General features: G+C 43.5%; 1 protein-coding gene across 1 annotated transcript in view; it reads right to left on the reverse strand.

Annotated features, from left to right (window-relative positions):
* Window positions 1-20,293, reverse strand: part of DOCK8 (dedicator of cytokinesis 8) — a 209,522-nt gene that overhangs the window by 7,665 nt on the left and 181,564 nt on the right. The window contains exons 43-47 of the mRNA XM_044272650.1: window positions 19,905-19,994; window positions 18,680-18,916; window positions 9,082-9,225; window positions 6,079-6,185; window positions 4,367-4,537 (exon numbers count right to left, since the gene is read on the reverse strand). Coding sequence (XP_044128585.1) covers window positions 4,367-4,537; window positions 6,079-6,185; window positions 9,082-9,225; window positions 18,680-18,916; window positions 19,905-19,994 — 749 coding nt within the window. The remainder of the gene's footprint in view (window positions 1-4,366; window positions 4,538-6,078; window positions 6,186-9,081; window positions 9,226-18,679; window positions 18,917-19,904; window positions 19,995-20,293) is intronic.

Raw genomic sequence — 20,293 nt, forward strand, 5'->3', positions numbered from 1 at the left:
TCAGTTTCTACCAACCCCCTTACCACCTCTACTAGGGTCCCTTCTGAGCCTCTAGATGCTATACTAGATCCCGCTGGAAAGCCGCTTTTCGACCCGGATGCACTCCATCATCCGAGGTCCGTGGAGTGGCTCCCATCGGACCACATTGCCAGATATCTAGAGTCCCAGGTGAGCCAGCCCCTTAGCAAGGAGGCTAGGAACAAACTGAGAGCTGAGTGCCCTAGACCTATTGTCCCGAACAAGGTCTGTGAGACACCCGTTGTGGACCCCAAAATGACCCAATTTCTGGCCAAGTCAGGATGGAACCCCTGTAGGGGTCTTGAGTCGGCATTAAAGGCCTGCCAGGATAAATTACTGGATGTCTTAGGCCCCCTTACAAAGAAATGGCTGAATCCGCCAGAACCCAGAACACCCAGGTAGATCCGGAAGAGCTCCGGGGATGGGCACAGTGTGCTCTGTGCATCACAGGCAACGCAAATACTTCCCTCTCTATTGAGAGGCGGAAGGCTATTCTGTTCAAAATTGAACCTAAACTATCCAACCTGGCCTTAATTGAGATGGGCAAAGATGCCTAGGTCCTCCTGTTTGGCCAGTCAACTTTCCATAGGTCGAGGCTCCTTTTCATTCAGATCCTCCAACCAGGAAGCCTGACAGCCTCCCGCCTTCTTTCCCACCCATGGTGCTTCATGGCGGTCCCGTGGTGCCAGAGGATTCTCAGTATTCAGACGCCCATTCGGTAAGTCTACCAACCCCTTTATCTTCTTCGACTGTTTGGGTAGGGGTCAGACTCAGTCTTTTTTCCCACACCTGGACAGCCATCGCTGCCGATCCATGGATTCTCTCTACCTTTAAGGGGTTCTATATAGAACTGGTGTGTTACCCGATCCACATTCCACCTCCTCATCCCATTGTCCTCCCTGCCCCGAAACAACTTCTTTTACACAGGGAATTGAGGGAGCTTTTTCTGAAGGGCGCGATAGAACCGGCCCTAGACCCTTCCAACTGCATTATCAGCAACATGTTTCTGGTGGCCAAAAAAGGAGGCCAGATGCGTCCAGTGATCAACCTTCGGGCACTGAACGCCTTTGTCTGTTATCGCCACTTCAAGATGGAGGGCATCCACCTCCTCAGAGACATGCTCCACCACGGAGATTGGTTGGTCAAATTAGACCTAAAAGATGCCTATTTAACCGTGCCAGTTTCCGAGACATCGAGAAATCTACTTTGCTGCCAATGGAACAAGGAAATGTGGCGGTTCACTTGCCTCCCTTTCGGGCTCTCCTCAGCTCCTTGGTGCTTCACCAAGTTATTGCACCCTGTCGTATCCTGCCTCCGCAGTCGTGGAATTCGTCTGATTGTTTATCTAGACGATATCCTCCTCATGGACCAGGACCGTTCCATCCTGCTCACACATTTAACCTGGACAATGGACCTATTATCCCACCTAGGTTTTCTCCTCAACCTGGAAAAATCCTGCCTTACCCCTTCCCAATCCATGGAATTTTTAGGCTTCACAATCAACTCGACAACAGAAACGCTCAGCCTTCCGCCATTCAAAGTCCGTGCCATCCGCAAGGAACTCCGCCACACGCTTTTCCTTCCGCAAGTGTCCTTACGCCACCTAGCCCGCATCATAGGCCTCCTCAACTCCTCTATCCAGACAGTCTTGCCAGCACCTCTGCACTACCGAGCCATGCAACGCCTCAGGATCGCTCACCTGCACGCGGGAGCATCATACGCAGACCTGATCACCTTAGACGAGGAGACCAGAGACGAACTGACATGGTGGATCCACAACTTGGAAGTTTGGAATGGCATAGCTATTTTCAGCCTGCGTCCAGATTTCACAATAGAATCGGACGCCAGCCTGCTGGGATGGGGCACTTATTGCGACGGAGTGACCACCGGGGGACGCTGGTCCGAGGAAGAGTCCAGCTTCCATATCAACGCCTTGGAGCTTCTTGCGGGATTCTTCGCCATTCGCAGCTTTGTAAACAGACTAGTCTGGACCTGCATCAGATTGCGGATGGACAACATTTCCGCAGTACGATATGTCCCCTATAAAGGCGGCATACCAAAGGGTGTTGACCCACAGGGCATCCATCAAATCCCTGGTGAGAGGAAGAAATGGTGGGGACCCTTCTGTATAGATCTATTCACGTCCCGTATGAACACCCAACTCCCCAGGTTTTTCAGCTGGCGCCCGGATCCAGATGCGGAAGCCACCGACGTTTTTCTACAGAACTAGCCCGACCACCTCATGTATGCCTTTCCTCTATTTGCTCTGATCCACCGAGTATTAGCCCAGGTCTGCCAACAGGGAGCCGAACTGGTCCTGGTAGTTCTGTTCTGGACCACCCAGTCATGGTTCCCATAGCTGATGGAATGCTTGATCCAGTGCCCTCTCCTTCTCCCAGTCTTCCCGGACCTCCTATTAGACCCGTCAGGTCTACAACATCCTCTCGTCTTAGAAGAAACCCTGCAACTCCTAGCCTGCAGGATCTCAGGGAACCCTGGAGCGTCGCAGGAGTTTCGGAATCAACTAGACGCCTCTTGGAAGACGCATGGGCCCCCGGAACTAGGCGGGCTTATCGGGCAGCCTGGAAATCTTGGACTCATTGGTGCCTGGCTAGGCATTTGGATCCCGTTTCAGCACCTGTGACGGAGATCCTTCATTTTCTCACATCACTTTTCGATGATGGTAAGGCATTTCGTACTATCAATGTATTTCGTTCAGCCATTTCTTCCTCTCACCAGGGATTTGATGGATGCCCTGTGGGTCAACACCCTTTGGTATGCCGCCTTTATAGGGGCTCTCGTCTTTCTCGTCCTCCCATACCCCGTTTCTCATCTACATGGGATTTGTCTTCTGTACTGTCCATGTTCTCTTCTTGGCCTTCTAACGCGGAACTTTCTTTGCGACAGCTTTCGGCCAAGTTGGTTTCCTTATTCTGTTTGATTTCTTGTAAGAGAGTCTCGGAGGTCCGAGCCTTGGACCATGACGCTCGCTCCTTCACTCCGGACGGTGTGGTGTTCAATATTACGCGCCGCACCAAGACCAACATTAGATCCGTGTCCTATCCCAGTTTCCCAAATGTTCCGGCCCTCTGCCAAGTCGCCTGTCTGAGGTAATATGAGTCGCGCACTGCCTCGCATCGCGATTCATCGTGCCCCCAGCTTTTTTTGTCTTACCGTCGTCCCTTTCATCCTGTCACGAGCATCACCCTGGCTCGATGGGTTAAGTGGATTATGTCCTTGGCAGGTGTAAACACTTCGGTCTTCACTGCGCATTCGACAAGAGGTGCTTCTGCGACTTCCATGGCAGTCGCGGGCGCGAGATTGGAGGACATTATGAAACGTGCAGATTGGTCACGAGTTTCTACATTTCGTGAGTTTTACTTTCATCCTCCCGTTCACCTGTTTTCCTCTGTGGTAAGTCAGCTTTAAACTCGCAATAGGAGCCTCTGTGTCATGTAATAAAATTGCATGATTTTCCTAACTTGTGACGTAAAGTGATGATTTGATTAAAGACACAGAGGCAAGTATTGCCCCTCCCCATCTTATTGCCCTCCCTTATTCCTGTTCATGGTATATTTATTCCCTTATTGAATTTTTCTCAGTACCTGTGATGTATTTTCAGATTGCGGATGCCTGTGTATACATTTTGCAAGGCTGGTACCTTATTCATATTCTTCGCAGTTCCGATTACCTGTTTCTTCTTTTTGTTTCTTCATAGGATGAAAATTACCAGCAGGTCACACCTGACATCTGCGGTTGTTTTGTTCTTCTCCATCTCCGTTCTTCAGTTGGAGAGTTCGGGTTCAGTTCTTTTGCTGGAGATTAGTTGCCAGACCTTCAGCGTTTACAGAGGAGAGTCATCGTCAAAGAAAGAGGAGGAATCTATGCAAAGCAGGACTATTATACTGGTCTTATGTGGGAGGGTCTTGTTACCATGGTTACTTGTTTTGGTTTTTTCTTTGCTGCTATTGGTTGTTCAGTAAAGAAAGAGAAAGCAATACTCGCCTCCATGTCTTTAATAAAATCATGACTTTACGTCACAAATTCGCTGCATACTGATTTGACATTTATAAGCAGACCTCCACAGCTTTGTTTGTTGCCACTTGCTTTGGGCTCCAGAAATGGAATTGAATAAAAGTTTGTACCTTCTCTAATTATAAACAATGTCTATATTGATACACTGCTATTTAAATGGATTTGTTTGAAGAGTAAGCAGTTATCTCTAGAGTACACAGAAATTATGGGAGAACTGACTATTGAGTATGTAATAAAACTCAATATAGCTGCTTCCTGCCACATTACTATTTGCTGCTTGTACAGTACGTATAGACAATTCTGCAACATTCACCTTGCATCACTTGAAGGCTTTACCACTGGTTTGTACAGGTCAGGAATCTTGCGCTCGATCATGGGTCGGAGATTCTCCTTTAACCTACTGTAATTTTTCTTCATCTCTTGCTGATATTCCTTCTGCTCAAAAGTAATGAGCCTCTTGTTTTTCTCTACTGCCTCTCCACATCTGCAGAAGGAAACAAGGTATTTGTATGTATGAACAATCAAGCATTGTTAATGGAAGTAGTGGCAGATGCTTAAAGCATAGCTACACTTTTAGATAACTTTTCAAGACAATCTACTGTTTGTGTAGTTATAACACTATATCTGGCCCTTAGGACTTGTATCTGCCATTTTTAGCAGTTTTCCTCTCTACTTTCCTCTACATTTATAATTCTCAGTTCTCCCTGAGCTGGTAGGTGGAGACTAACTGGTGATATCATGTCTCAGATACGCTGTACATGGAGAAAACAAGAAATTCTGCTCCACAATTCTCACTCAGAGTTCCTCAGAAGCTCCATATAGGACATTGTAGAGAGGTACTGGGCAGTACGGATGTGAATAAAGCATCAATAGTACAGTGTGTATACATGAGAAATAACACTACTTCTTGTCACTATATGACTTGTATTTTTTTTGTCGTTTTCCCCTGCACATTCTGAATGTCTAGTTTGCAGTTCTTTCAGAAATGGTGGGTGGAGACTAGCTGTCATCCACTGCACACAGAAAGTAGAGGAGAATCTGTTTCCTAACCTTCTCTGTGCACTCAGAAGCAGCCCCAGGATCATGGAGGACATTAAAGAGAAGTACTAACCCTTATATATATATGAATGTCCTATTCAGCGACAGCAGTCTCTTTGTTTGTGCCCATCTCTTCTGTCTCACACCTTCTCCTACTCACTCATCCTCCCACCCCTTTCCATAGACTTGCAATAACATGTGTAATCTGGTACTTGACCAGAGCTGGTCCCATCCTGGATGGTTTTCAAGCATATTTCAAAGTGAAAAGCAATTATCAAGTGGGAGGGGGGAATGGTTGGGGCTAAACAGCTGATAACATAAGATCTAGATACTTCTCACTGATGAGACATATTACAAAGTTTCTGGTGGTCGCCTGTACTACTGATTTATGCAAAGCTGTGTGAAAACTTAGTGACCATTTAAGTCTTTATCGTAAGGTCCTAATAACATTCAATTTTTTACTGTTTCCACCCCATTTCATGTCTATACTGAGTGTAAGGCATCAATCTTGTTTGTAATTAAAAAAATTGCTGCCGTCAATGCCTTTTCAGCTCCTAGTCAATAAGTCTACCCCTTCTATGTTCTGTTTCATATCCACGTGCACCTTAACAGTAAAGTCTCTTGAGATTCATGAGACTTATTGAGCCCGGTCACTTCCAGTGTTGTTAGCAGAATGTAAAAAGTACACATTCTGGTGACTCTAAGGCTACCACCCTATCAAGTTAGGTAAAAAAGAGCACATGTAACCTCTTTTTCCTCTAGAAAATAAACATAGGGAATTATATGTCCTCCTCTTTGCCAGGGACTCCTCAAAACATAATTTTGATTCAATTTTAAAGAAATATAATAAAAAAACATTAGACAAGTATATCATGGCAGGCTCACTTCCTTCACGTCACACATCTCAATAAAGTATGGCATGCAAAAATAACAGGCTATATAACACAGCAGGAGAGCCAGAGGGCTCAGACACAAGGAGACACATACCGCATAATGAATTCCTTGAAGCACAGTCTCAGCTTGTTGTGATGTCGATATAGTTTAGGGTCAGCAGGGATTTCAGCCAGAAAGACTTGAGCTACCTCTAGTGGTCCCTGTTATACACACATGACAGTGGAGAAATGTTAACCTAAGGAAATAATTCATTATTCGGGCCACAACCTGCAACTAAGAAAAAAGACAAATATATGGCACCACAATCACTTATCTCACATACCTTTAATTCTGAAAACCTCCAAAGATATTCACATGTGGACATATATAAGGGTACTATATGAATGACTAGTATAAGCTAAACTTATACAGGATGGCCTACAAAAAAGTAGGCCGCCTCCAACGATAGTTTGACAAGATGAACGAGCAAGTGGATTATTATTTTTTATTGCCCACAAGTCATAAAAGATGCTGAAAGTGGTCCCCGTTCACGTCTATGCATCTTTGAGCAGGTCGGATTCAGATGGCTAATACTGTGAATAGTGTTTGTGATGTCTCTCTTGAGTTCATTCAGGGGATGTGGATTGTTAGCGGACACTTTCTATTTTAAATTTCCCCACAGATAAAAAAAAATATTAAATTGCATGTGGATAAGTCTGGGGAACATGGTGGCCATGACCCCTGGCTCACAGTTCTCACCTGCATAAACAGATCATGAACCTGTACCCGTGAGGTGCAGCATGTTGCCCCATCTTGTCCTCCAAAAGCAGGACATATTTTCTTCCACAGCATCACTGGTATCAGCCAACATAATCCGACGTTCCCAAAGATGCATAGACGTGAACACTTTCAGCATCTTTTGCGACTTGTGGGTAATAAAAAAAAAATAATCCACTTGCTCGTTTTCCTTGTCATACTATCGCTGGAGATGGTCTACTTACAATGAGTGGCTTTATTTTCCATTTTGCTACATATCATATCAGGGGCTGGCAGTTTTTGTAAAGGGCTGCTGATTGTACAGTGTTAGGCCTTATGAACATGATCCTATTATAGCTCCTCTCAACCTTGGAGTTGTACAGAGTCATAAAACAGCATCTATAGATGCATATGAATTTCTTCTGTTTTTCAGTATGAAGGTATACAGATTGTTTTGACTGATCCCATATGGATCCGCCATAAAACAAATCAAGCCTTGTCACAGATTTATTTTTCTCCAGAAGCAATGGATTTAGGAGAAAATAACCTCCATCCTAGTAATATGATGCTGTAATGAGGCAACTTATGGTGGCACTCATAGTATCTAAGACTCTCTAGTTCGGGAAAGGTGGATCCAGTGCTTCCAGGCATTCTCAGCAGCTTCCCACAATTCACCACAACAGCATACAGAGTCAGACCATAAGATCTTGTAACTCTATCTAAATAAGTGGTCTATGTAGCGTTAACAAAACAGTAACTGATTGGTACTCATTTGCACTGATCTTCAAGAGGACCTGTCATCAAAAAATGCAGAGTAATCTGTAGGCAGCATGTTATAGAGCAGGAGAAGCTGAGCAGATTGATATATATTTTGTGGGAAAAGATTTGGTAAAACTTGCAATTTTTACATTTCTATCTGCAACCCTGTGAAGAGAAGAGCTATTGGTACAGGAGGAAGGTGTTATCAGTAACTGACAGCTATCTATGTATGAACACTTACACAGAGAATGCTATCAATCACTGATAACACCTCTCCTGTATAAAACTATCAGTGACTGACAGCTATCTATGTATACACACTTACACAGAGAATGCTATCAATCACTGATAACACCTCTCCTGTATAAAACTATCAGTGACTGACAGCTATCTATGTATACACACTTACACAGAGAATGCTATCAATCACTGATAACAACTCCCCTGTGTACAACTATCGGTGACTGACAGCTATCTATGTATACACACTTACACAGAGAATGCTATCAATCACTGATAACACCTCCCCCTTGTATAACTATCAGTGACTGACAGATATCTCTGTATACACACTTACACAGAGAATGCTATCAATTACTGAAAACACTTCCCCTGTGTACAACTATCAGTGACTGACAGCTATCTATGTATACACATTTATACAGGGAATGCTATCAATCACTGATAACACCTACCCTGTACTATCAGTGACTGACAGCTATCTATGTATACACATTTACACAGAGAATGCTATCAATCACTGATAACACCTCCCCCATGTACAGCTATCAGTGACTGACTGTTATCTTACACAGAGAATGCTATTAATCACTAATTACACCTCCCCATGTACAACTATTGGTGACTTACAGCTATCTATCCATGTATACACAATGCTATCAATCACTAATAACACCTCCCTCCTGTACCAATAGCTCTTCACAGGTGGTGGAAAAAGCAAAGATATAAATGTATAAATTGCAGGTTTTTACTGAATCTTTTCCTAAAAACTATATATCAATCTGCTCAGCTTCTCCTGCTCTATAACATGGTGCTATCAGATTGCATAGCATTTTTGGTAACAGGTCATTTTTAAGAAAACCAGCAAGGTCTTTAGGCCTGACTGCATATGCTGCCATGGAGGGTTGTGGGAAGCCGCTGAGCGTGCTGGGAGGTAAGCAAAACACACATATGCCCTACCTATCAGGCAGGTGTGCGTCCCACCCCTGGGACATGCAGTGTGGGACCCACCCCTGGGACATACTCCTACTGTATCTCCAGAACGGCTGAAGTAAAGGAGGGCGCACTGTGCAAGCCTCGCAAACCTCACCACTATGGGAGTTCCGAAAATAGTTGTACACTTCGGCTAGTTTTCGGAACTCCCATAGCATATGCGGTGCGCTCTCCTTCATTTGGAATGGACGTGGGACACGCATCTGTCCTAGCAATATACCATCAATGTCTGAGATGATTATAACAGAACAGTGTTCATTATAAATACTTCTTAGTACATACGATTAGGATTTAATGTTTTATTAGCTTGAAATAAGTCATCTGCACATTATGACTAAATTGAATGTCCAATAAATGATTCCCACAAACCTGATTTACTGTGGCTCCTACAGAACCTTGCAGGACCATCTGCAACATTTTCGCATCTGGCGGTTCCTGGTTGGTAGCAACAGCTAGTTCAAGTGTTTTCTTCTGCATGTCTTCTATGGCAACTTCAATGGGTGTCAGAATAAACTAAAAGAGAAAAGCTTTCTGTTTTTACACACAAAGAAAACTTTTACACAGGTTTATAAATTCTAAGGCATAGAAAGTAACACATGTTGTTGCAAATCTATGGCATAAGCAGTGTGCGGCTTTTAATAAGTTTGGCGCAATTCACTCTAATTATCTTTTTTTTTTAGCTTGTTGTATAAAATGTCATTCTTAATAAATATTCCCCAGTAAGGATTTCCTCATTTGTCTGCAAAGCTACTGAAGAACTATTGTCATGTCAAGATAAGTTGTGCCAAGTGACAAATTCAGCCCTGCTTCTTTGACAACCTGCTACATCTGTATACAGTTCGCTCAGTATCTGCACTATTCTTTACGAATAGTTTCCACACAGGCCTGATCATGAATAAATTAAGATAACGTGCCCACTAGACAAATGACATGTATGCGGAGTGGGAGCTATTGTTAATGTTTCCCCTATTCACTACAGCTGCCAGAATGAAATAAGTATTTCATCTGCTTCCATTAATTGTTAGGCCTTGTTTACCCAATGTTTGTCATCGCACTCCCGCCATTATACTGTGTCTTTAAGTCAACATAAGCCTATTGTCTGCTGGCAGTCTATGGCTGCCAATGTATACACCAGGGAGCACACTGTGACATTGTCAGCATCAGGACTGTTCTGTCCCATTAGTTTACTTGAGAAGTTCTGCAGTATTTTTCTCTATTACAGTAAATCTCATTTAGATGTTGTAGATTCTATATACTTCACAAGTGGATTTTATTCATTTTGGATTACAAATAATTTTTTCAATTGGTTTATATTTAAAAATATTAACAGTTTTTGTTGTACACAGTTACATTTCAGAGTATCTGTAGAGTATCTTGCTTCCAATTTCACTCTGAACCCATCAGGTTGCTGCTTTGACTTCTGGATGTATAGCCCTTATCTCTGAACTTCTGACAACTCAAACACACATTGTAGCTAAATTCGTATCAAATTGCTAAAAATATGGCTTAAGGCCCCTTTACACTGCTCAACTGAGCAGACAATTCTCGGGAAGGACAATCGCCTGCTCGTCAGTGGAGGAGACCACTGCATCTCCTCCACATTATGGGAAGTAGCAATCACTAATGCCATTGCTCGTCTCCACACAGAATCTTTGTTTGCTGGCAGCAGAGTGCTGCATGATCTGCTGGCAAATTATGATTTAGGTGTCCCGACCAACCAGCATTTTACTCATTCATCGAGTAAGCGGCAGCAACTTTACACTGGCAGATCATATGAACGCTCGTTAGTGACAAACGCCCGTAAGCGATAATCTGCGCGAACATCGGGCAGTCTAAAGGGGCCTTTAGTTTCAAAGGTTATTTTAAGACAGTACAGCTAATGATGTTACATAGGAATCATCAAGGTGTACAATGAAAGATACAAAACAATACAAAAAGAAAATTATTGGATAACATACCAAGAACAGTACAACTATAAGTACAGAAAGAAATGACAGGGTTCAGTATTGATACAAGTCACCAGACAAGGCTAGTATATGTAGATGGTAAGATGGCACAAAGAAAAGGAAGCAGGCTATAAGGCCTCTTTCACACGGGCGTCCCGGATTTGCTCCAGATGTGTACTGGGTGCATTGCGAGAAACCCGCGGGAGTGCGCACACAATTCCGGTCAGTTTTGACTGCGATTGAGTTGTTTAGTTTTTATTGCACAGGTGCAATGTGTTTTGCACGTGCGTGATAAAAAACTGAATGTGGTACCCAGACCCAAACCTGGACTTCTTCACTGAAGTTCGGATTTGGGTTAGGTGTTCTGTAGATTTTATTATTTTCCATTATATCATGGTTATAACGGAAAATAATAGCATTCTTAATGCAGAATGCTTACTAAAATGTCGATTGAGGGGTTAAAAAATAAAAAATAAATTAACTCACCTTATCCACTTGATCGCGCAGCCGGCATAGTCTTCTTTCAGGACCAAAAGGACCTTTGATGACGTAATCGCGCTAACCACGTGGTGAGCACGGTGACGTCAGCGCAGGTCCTGCTTAATGAAGATAGAAGATCCTGGATAAGGTGAGTTATTTATTTATTTATTTAACCTCTCAATCGACATTTTAGTAAGCATTCTGTATTGAGAATACTATTATTTTCCCTTATAACCATGTTATAAGGGAAAATAATACAGTGAATTTACTTTAATGGGGTCCGGGCTTACTCATCCCTATTATCGCACCTAAAATCGCACCGAATCCGCACTTACTTGCGGATGCTTGCGATTTTCAAGCAGCCCCATTCATTTCTATGGGGCCTGCGTTGCGTGAAAAACACAGAATGTAGAACATGCTGCGATTCTCACGCAACGCACAAGTGATGTGGGAAAATCACCGCTCATCTGCACGGCCCCATTGAAGTGAACAGGTCCGGATTCAGTGCGGGTGCTATGTGTTCACCTCACGCATTGCATTCACCCGGAAAACTCGCCCATGTGAAAGGGGCCTAAGGTAACACAATAGCGAAGATCAGTAGAATGGGAGGAGGACAACCAGGGCTCCCAGAACTTCTCAAAGGCCACAAAGGTATCGGTGCGGATGGCATTAAGCCTTTCATAAAGAAGTATGCTATTGACTATTGGCATAAGTTAACCAAGAGGGTTTGTCCCCCAGGAGAAAAAGGCAGATACGTAGGATAGAGGCGTCCCAACACTGAGGATAATAGAGTGCATATTTGGCTCCAGAATCTCCTCACAATTGGACAGGCCCACCATATGTCAAATATTGTGCCCTCCTCATCACATCCACGGAAGCACCGTGAAGAGACCTCAGGGTATATGCGGTGTAGTCTAGCTGGGACCATGTACAGTCGTGGCCAAAAGTTTTGAGAATTACATAAATATTGGAAATTGGAAAAGTTGCTGCTTAAGTTTTTATAATAGCAATTTGCATATACTCCAGAATGTTATGAAGAGTGATCAGATGAATTGCATAGTGCTTCTTTGTCATGAAAATTAACTTAATCCCCAAAAAACATTTCCACTGCATTTCATTGCTGTCATTAAAGGACCTGCTGAGATCATTTCAGTAATTGTCTTCTTAACTCAGGTGAGAATGTTGACGAGCACAAGGCTGGAGATCATTATGTCAGGCTGATTGGGTTAAAATGGCAGACTTGACAAATCATTGTTCTTCCATTGTTAACCATGGTGACCTGCAAAGAAACGCGTGCAGCCATCATTGCGTTGCATACAAATGGCTTCACAGGCAAGGATATTGTGGCTACTAAGATTGCACCTCAATCAACAATTTATAGGATCATCAAGAACTTCAAGGAAAGAGGTTAAATTCTTGTTAAGAAGGCTTCAGGGCGTCCAAGAAAGTCCAGCAAGAGCCAGGATCGTCTCCTAAAGAGGATTCAGCTGCGGGATCGGAGTGCCAGCAGTGCAGAGCTTGCTCAGGTATGGCAGCAGGCAGGTGTGAGCGCATCTGAGCGCACAGTGAGGCGAAGACTTTTGGAAGATGACCTAGTGTCAAGAACGGCAGCAAAGAAGCCACTTCTCTCCAAAAAAAACATCAGGGACAGATTGATCTTTTGCAGAAAATATGGTGAATGGACTGCTGAGGACTGGGGCAAAGTCATATTCTCCGATGAAGCCTCTTTCCGATTGTTTGGGGCATCAGGAAAAAGGCTTGTCCGGAGAAGAAAAGGTGAGTGCTACCATCAGTCCTGTGTCATGCCAACAGTAAAGCATCCTGAGACCATTCATGTGTGGGGTTGCTTCTCATCACAATTTTGCCCAAAAACACAGCCATGAATAAAGAATGGTACCAAAACACCCTCCAACAGCAACTTCTTCCAACAATCCAACAACAGTTTGGTGAAGAACAATGCATTTTCCAGCACGATGGAGCACCGTGCCATAAGGCAAAAGTGATAACTAAGTGGCTCGGGGACCAAAATGTTGACCCAGCCCGCCCATCTCCTCCTGAATGCGATCGTATGTATTCTGCGCATGCGCAGTGAATGTCTGACCGCTTCCTTGCTCAGACATCTCCACTGCGCCTGCGCGATGACGCCATAGTGCTCCGAGGAACAGGCGCAGTGGAGATGTCTGAGCAGGGAAGCTGTCAGACATTCACTGCGCATGCGCAGAATACAGGCGCTCACAAGGAGGATCGCATTCAGGAAGAGATGGGCGGGCTGGAGGGACGCGCTGGGCGGCGGCAGTTTCTGAAGGTAGACGGAGCCTCTAGGTGCTAATGACGCCCCCATAGCACCTAGAGGCTCATTAGCATATTAATAAAAGTAGTTTTTTTAGCCAAACCACCGCCCAAAAGCAATTATATTAGGATGGTTGGCCAGAGCAGACACTAGCGGATCGCTAGTGTCTGACAGCTAAATATGTGACACCTAAGTGGTAGAAACCCTTTAATGCCATTGAGAACTTGTGGTCAATCCTCAAGAGGCGGGTGGACAAACAAAAACCCACTAATTCTGACAAACTCCAAGAAGTGATTATGAAAGAATGGGTTGCTATCAGTCAGGAATTGGCCCAGAAGTTGATTGAGAGCATGCCCAGTCAAATTGCAGAGGTCCTGAAAAAGAAGGGCCAACACTGCAAATACTGACTCTTTGCATAAATGTCATGTAATTGTCGTTAAAGCCTTTGAAACGTATGAAGTGCGTGTAATTATATTTCACTACATCACAGAAACAACTGAAACAAAGATCTAAAAGCAGTTTACCAGCAAACTTTGTGAAAACTAATATTTGTGTTATTCTCAAAACTTTTGGCCACGACTGTAGGTCCTATGCAATATCTTTATTGATGTTTCTGCTAGAGCGGTCTGCCAAGATCCCTTATTGAGAGTCTGGGAGTGCTGGTACCACCTAGAATCTGACTATTCTACCTCCAAGTCCTCCTCCCATACTTACATATATGGTAGTTTAGATCCTTCCGTTACACCATTAAGTGTCCCATACATCCTAGATAATAGACCTTGTTTGTATAAAGAATAAGTTACAGAGCGTTCAAAGGGTGTGAAATCAAAGGAGCTGTTAGACGTCTGAAGGGAGTGTAAAAAAGAGAAGATCCGGTTAACATTAAACATTTCCCTCGTGGGGAGGTCATATCTGTCCTTAAAGTCAGCTAGCGAAATTAGTTTACCTCGGACCAGAAACCTGTGTAAAGAGCAGAGCTTATTGGATCTCCACCAATTAAATCTGTGAGTCTGCAGCCACAGTGGGAACGCAGGGTTTCCCAAAATATATTCTAATGGGGAGTTTTTGGACTGTAGGGATAATTTAAATCTAGCTGACCTCCAGAGAAGTAAAGAATAGTGAGACAAGAGGGACCTTGTGCGTATAGTAGTTGGTAACGGGAGGTTAGACCAAACCAGGGCCCTCCATGTCAGTGGAGTGAATAATGACTGTTCTAGTGAGATCCACAGCGGGTGCTCTTTAGGTTCAAGGTGAGTCAGGAACAATTGTGCTAGCCTAGCTGCTTTGTAGTATTTAAGGAAGTCTGGAACTGGAGAGACCCCCCTGGGACTTATGGCGACACATTGTTTGCCTAGCTATACGTGGACGTTTATCTGCCCATATAAACTTCAGGGCCTCAGTTTGTAGAACGTTTAGATCACAGCTAGGTACTGGTACAGGGAGAGTTCTGAATAAATATAGCAGTCTGGGGAGGACCACCATTCTGACAATATGAATCTTACCTACCCAGGATACTGGGAGGGATCTCCAGGCTTTAAGGTCCTCTCTAATTTTTAGATACAGGGGAGGGTAATTCGTTTTGTATAACCTTTCCAACCTGTTAGGCAAAGATATTCCCAGATACGGAATGAAATTATGTCTGAGATGAAAAGGGAACTTTTGTGATAGGAGGGATGTAGTCTGGGATAACAAGTTACAAAGAAGAAGCTTGGATTTGGTATGATTAATAGAAAGCCCTGAGACCGTGTAGAACGAATCCAACACCTTAAATAAGGATGGGAAGGATATAACAGGGTTGGTGATGGAAAGAAGGAGGTCGTCAGCAAATAAGCTTACTTTATGCTCTAGACCTCCCACAGGGAGCCCAGTAATATCAGGGTGAGATCTGATGTGGATTGCCATGGGTTCATAACCTTGGAGAGATAATCCCAATCCAAGGTATCAAAGGCTTTTTCAATGTCAATAGCCAAGATGGCCAAGGGGGTATGGGTCCTATTAGCCTCATGGATTATATTGAGGATTTTTCTGATGATATCTGGGGCCTCTCTGCCTGGGATAAATCCCACCTGGTCTCTATGTATAATGTCTGGTAGCATTAAAGGAGATGTAATTGGAGGGCAACAAAGGGTCCTTTTTTGGTTTAGGTATTACAGTAATCCTAGCAGAAAGGAATTCTGATGGAGGTGTGGCACCCTGTAGAAGATAATTACAATATTGGGTAATATGTGGGGTAAAGAAAGGGGCTAATTTTTTGTAATAAAGTGCAGATAACCCATCTGGTTCCGGGACTTTACCCAACTTCAAAGTTTTGATGGTGTATGCCACCTCCTCTGCGGTAATTTCTCCACAGAGGCCGGCCAGCGCATCAGGGGAAACCTGAGGGAGAGGGATTGATGTTAGGAAGTCATCCTCCGCGATCACATGGCCTGCTGGGGGTCTGGAATATAATTGCTGATAGAAAGCCTGAAATGTATCATAAATGGTATCCGGGTTAGAAGTCGTACGTCCATTTCTGGTGCGGATTTGGAAGACCTGATTAATCCTCTGCTTGGCTTTCAGTTGCCGGGCAAGCATCTTATCGGGCTTGTTCGAATATTTATAGTAGTAGGAGGCAGTCCATCGGAGAGCTTTCTCTGTGCTATTTGATAGCAGCATATTCAGCTGCAATTTAGTATATTTTACAGCTTTAAGAAGGTAGAGAGAGGGGTTCCGCTGATGTGCTCGTATTAGTCTATTTAGCTTAGCCTCCAGTGCTATCTAGGCGGAGTCCCGTTCCTTTTTTAATCGGGATGCCACTCCCACAAGTCTGCCCAGAATAAAAGCTTTATGAGTAAGCCATAATAACATAGGATTGACCTCAGGTGTAGCGTTCTCAGTGCAGAAGGTCTGCAGCTCAGCTTGGAGTTGATCATATATTGCTGGATGGGTTTGAATACGGTACATGACTAGGGCCAGTGAAGGCGAACTCCGCCAAAGCCACATCATGATCAGACCAAGATGATACAATATGCCTAGAGTATAATAAATAGGGCAGGCTAGACGTAGAAGTAAGGATCATATCAATAAGTGTATATACCTAGTGTGTCGGGGAGTAGTAGGTATAAGTCCTTTGTGAACCATTGTGCTCTCTCCATGTATCAGCTAGGGAGAGAGATTCAAACACTCAATGTATTTGGGCTGAATGAGAGATCGGGCGGGGATGATGGGGAGGAGAGGAATGGCCTAAAATAGGATTGAGGACAAAATTGAAGTCCCCACACCATATAAGGCTATGGTAAGTGAGGGATTCAATAATCTGCCCCACTTTGGAAAAAAGGGGATGGGGTCTTCAGTTGGGGCATATACATTAACTATACATAAAATATCATCCCTATAAGTGCCCACCAAAATCACATATCGACCTTGGGGGTCAATAATAGTTTGAGATACAGCAAATGGGAATGAGTTTTTAAGCATAGTGACCACCCCCCTACTTTTAGAACGATATGTGGAAGATAAGAATCTAGTGTATTGAGGGTGTATATATTTTGGGTGAGAGGTGGGAGTGAAGTGCGACTCCTGCAGACAGAGGACGTCAGGCGCATGTTTTAGGTAAGTGGAAAAAGCCATTTTACGTTTCTGTTGGGAGTTAAATCCCATTACATTATGAGTGAGGATTTTACACATAGTATATTAATATACAGAGGAGCTTGGATGTGGAGGGGCGCCCGCCGACCTCTCCCACAAGAGCCGACCTGTAGCCAACCCCCATCTGTGACCTGCGATTATTTTAAGGAACATACACCCCTGGTTTACAGTAGAACAATAAAACGTTAACATAGTGATCATAAACACTAAATAATCAGGTAAGCAGCTATGCCTATCTAGGCCAGCAAGAAAGAGTGTGCTAAATGGAGGGAGGCCGGGAGCATCACCAGCTGCCCAAACACCCCCAGATGGCCTCAGAGTAGAGAGCAACATGAAAGTCCATCACACCGAATCCCTGCATAGGAATAAGTTAGAAGGAGGAAAATAAAGAAGTGGGTAGGTCCCATGAGGTAGAAGGAAAAGGTAGACTTGTGTCAGGCCATGTAGGCTTAGTCTGCTCTTCATATTTGTAGTCTTGGTGGAGTGTGCGATGATCTTCAAGGGTCACCGCTCAGGAAACAGGAGAACGGGATGCCGAAGAGGTGGTAACTGGTACTTTGGTCCAGACTCTGGCTGGGCACTGAGGTTTAGGCGGTGCTGTAGATGGAGGTGGGTGCTCCAGTGGGATTACCGCACACTGAAGTACTTCGATTCCCTCCAATGGAGAGTGCATCATATGGGTGCGAGAGTTCAGTTGAAAGGGGAGGGCAAAAGGGAACCCCCACCTGTGGCGCACTTATGCCTTTTGCAGGGCCTGTGTCACCGGTCTCATCTCTCTGCGTCTACGGAGCGTTGAGGGAGCCAGGCCAGCATAAAGATGGACTGATGATGGAAGACCAGGTAAGTTGGACAAGTTCCGGGCTGCCGATAGGATTTGGTCTCTCACCTCTGGGTAATGGAATTTCAGTACAACGTCTCTCGGTAGATCTGAAAAGCGGGGTTTACCCAGCGCCCTGTGGACCCTATCCATTCTCAGCTGGCCCGCTTCAGCTTGGGGAAGTAGCGCTTCAAATAATGTGAGCAGGGTGGTTCGTAGATCAGAAAAAGTTTCTGGCAGACCCCTGATCCTCAGATTTCCTCTCCATGACCTATTTTCTAGGTCTTCTGTTTTTAGTTCAAGGGCAGCCAGCTGGGCTGCATGGGAGTTTATATCTTCCCTGTCTGCGCCTATGGAGTCTGATATATCATCCGTCCGCGTCTCCAGGTCAGAAACTCTGTTCCCTATGTCCTGGATTTGGCGGGAAAATTCTGCCACTGCCTGTGAAAGTTCAGAATGGAACAGTGTGGCTATATTCTTGGATATCTGCGGCATGCGGAGCTCACAAAACCATGTCCTCCCTGCGAGCCGCGCGCATGAGCCCCTCTAAAGGGGCCTTTAAATGAGTGTTTGTGAGCTATCAGGAGTTCAGTGATAAGGGAGATACAACGAGCCACAAGAGCAGCAACCTGACGGGTTCAATGTGAAATTTAATGCTGATAGGCTAAAACTTAAGCTTGTAGAACAAAATTGGATGAAAATAAATGAGTAAAATAAAAATAATAAAAAATTGACCCTGACGGTGTTCCTAGCCTTTAACTTTTTGTTACACCATTATCTTTCTTTACACATTTTACAACACTCTACCTCTTCCTTCTGGATGACATTTATGCGGGTCTTGATATAAGGGAATGCATGCAATGTGGTCAGAATGGTCTTCCTCTTGTACTGCTCACTAAGATTTCCTCGAGGACGTCCATTAAGAGTAAAGGGGGTGGTATACATAAATCGGCGTAGGTTATAGTTCTTCTCAAAATAAGTCATCCTGTATTTCATTTCATACTCCTCAAAGTATGGCTCTACAAATGTAATCTGGATGTAGGCCTAAGGAGCAAAGTAGATGATAAAAGAACATAAAATCAATGAGTTATTAGCATAAGTGATTTATTATAGCATTTATGTACTCGCATTTGATAAAATTTAAGTCTTTGAGTGAGGACTCTGTTTTCTGTTACAAAGCACCAGTTCCCCTATTTAGCCATAGCGCTAAATGAAAACACTTGCAGCCACTTTCCTCAAGAAGTTTTTAGCATATAGCTTTATACAGTTTCACTGAACTTTATAATAAATGAGTATACAGTTAGCTCATAAGCTCCACCTAGTGATAATTATATGTGGGCAATATATTACCATTAAAGAGGACCTGCCACCTCTCTCCTGACATGTCTGTTTTAGTAACTACTTGTGGGAAAGGAGGAGCTCATGCAGTCTGACACTGGCAACATTGATTCGATAGTGTCAGACTGTCCAGGAAACTGTTAACACCCAGTTACAAATTCATTAATACATTTCTAGTAGTAATAACAGAGGATTAGAACAACATAGAGTTATACGAAAAGATGCTCCAGAATTGTAATTGCAGGGGAATAATTTTTTTTTTTTATAACAGACATGTCAGGGGTGTTAACAGGTCCTCTTTACCTTTATGGGAGGAATTTATCAACCCATGTATGCCACACATTTGTGCGCAAGCACCATTTACACAAAAAATGTGTGCCTTTTTGTGGTTTTATGCCACACTCTTTAAATTTCTGAAAAGTTGGTGGTACATGGGTTTAGTAGAAAGAGGCCTTGCAAATTTACTATAATTTATGTCAGAAAGTGGTGTAAATTATAGTTCAAACGTACACTGGCTCATAGCTGCCATAGATCTGACTTTCTGGTACAGAGGCCTGTGCCTCATGAATTAGGAGCATCTCTCTCCAATGCTATGACAGTAAGCAGATCATTAGTTAGAAATAGTATTAAAAGACAGAATTTTTTCTGATAACCACAAACCATGCTAAAATCAATTAAGAAATCTTTTCTGTACCTTGTTGGGATCCAGTTTTGACTTATCCACGGGAGCCGAGTCTTTAATCATTTCCGCCATATGTTCTCCAAAACAATTACTATAAAATCCCTACAGTGGAAATAAAGATACAAGGTAATAATTCTGAGGATCATATGATGTTATTATATGTATTTTAATTTCTGTGCCAATACGACATGCAATGTATTTACAGTGATATGTTATTATACGATACCGTTGACTCATAAATATGAGTCTTATGTACTCTTTCTTTGCCAAGGTACCCATACAAATTACTCTAAGTTGATCCAAAACTGATGATTTCAACCAAAATGATCGTTCATCAGTGTTTCAAATAATCATATTAATTTGGGTCCAGCTCTTTCCTCCACCTGGTGAGTCCTGTATAT

Source organism: Bufo gargarizans, chromosome 1 (genome assembly GCF_014858855.1).
Source record: "Bufo gargarizans isolate SCDJY-AF-19 chromosome 1, ASM1485885v1, whole genome shotgun sequence".
Lineage (NCBI taxonomy): Eukaryota > Metazoa > Chordata > Amphibia > Anura > Bufonidae > Bufo > Bufo gargarizans.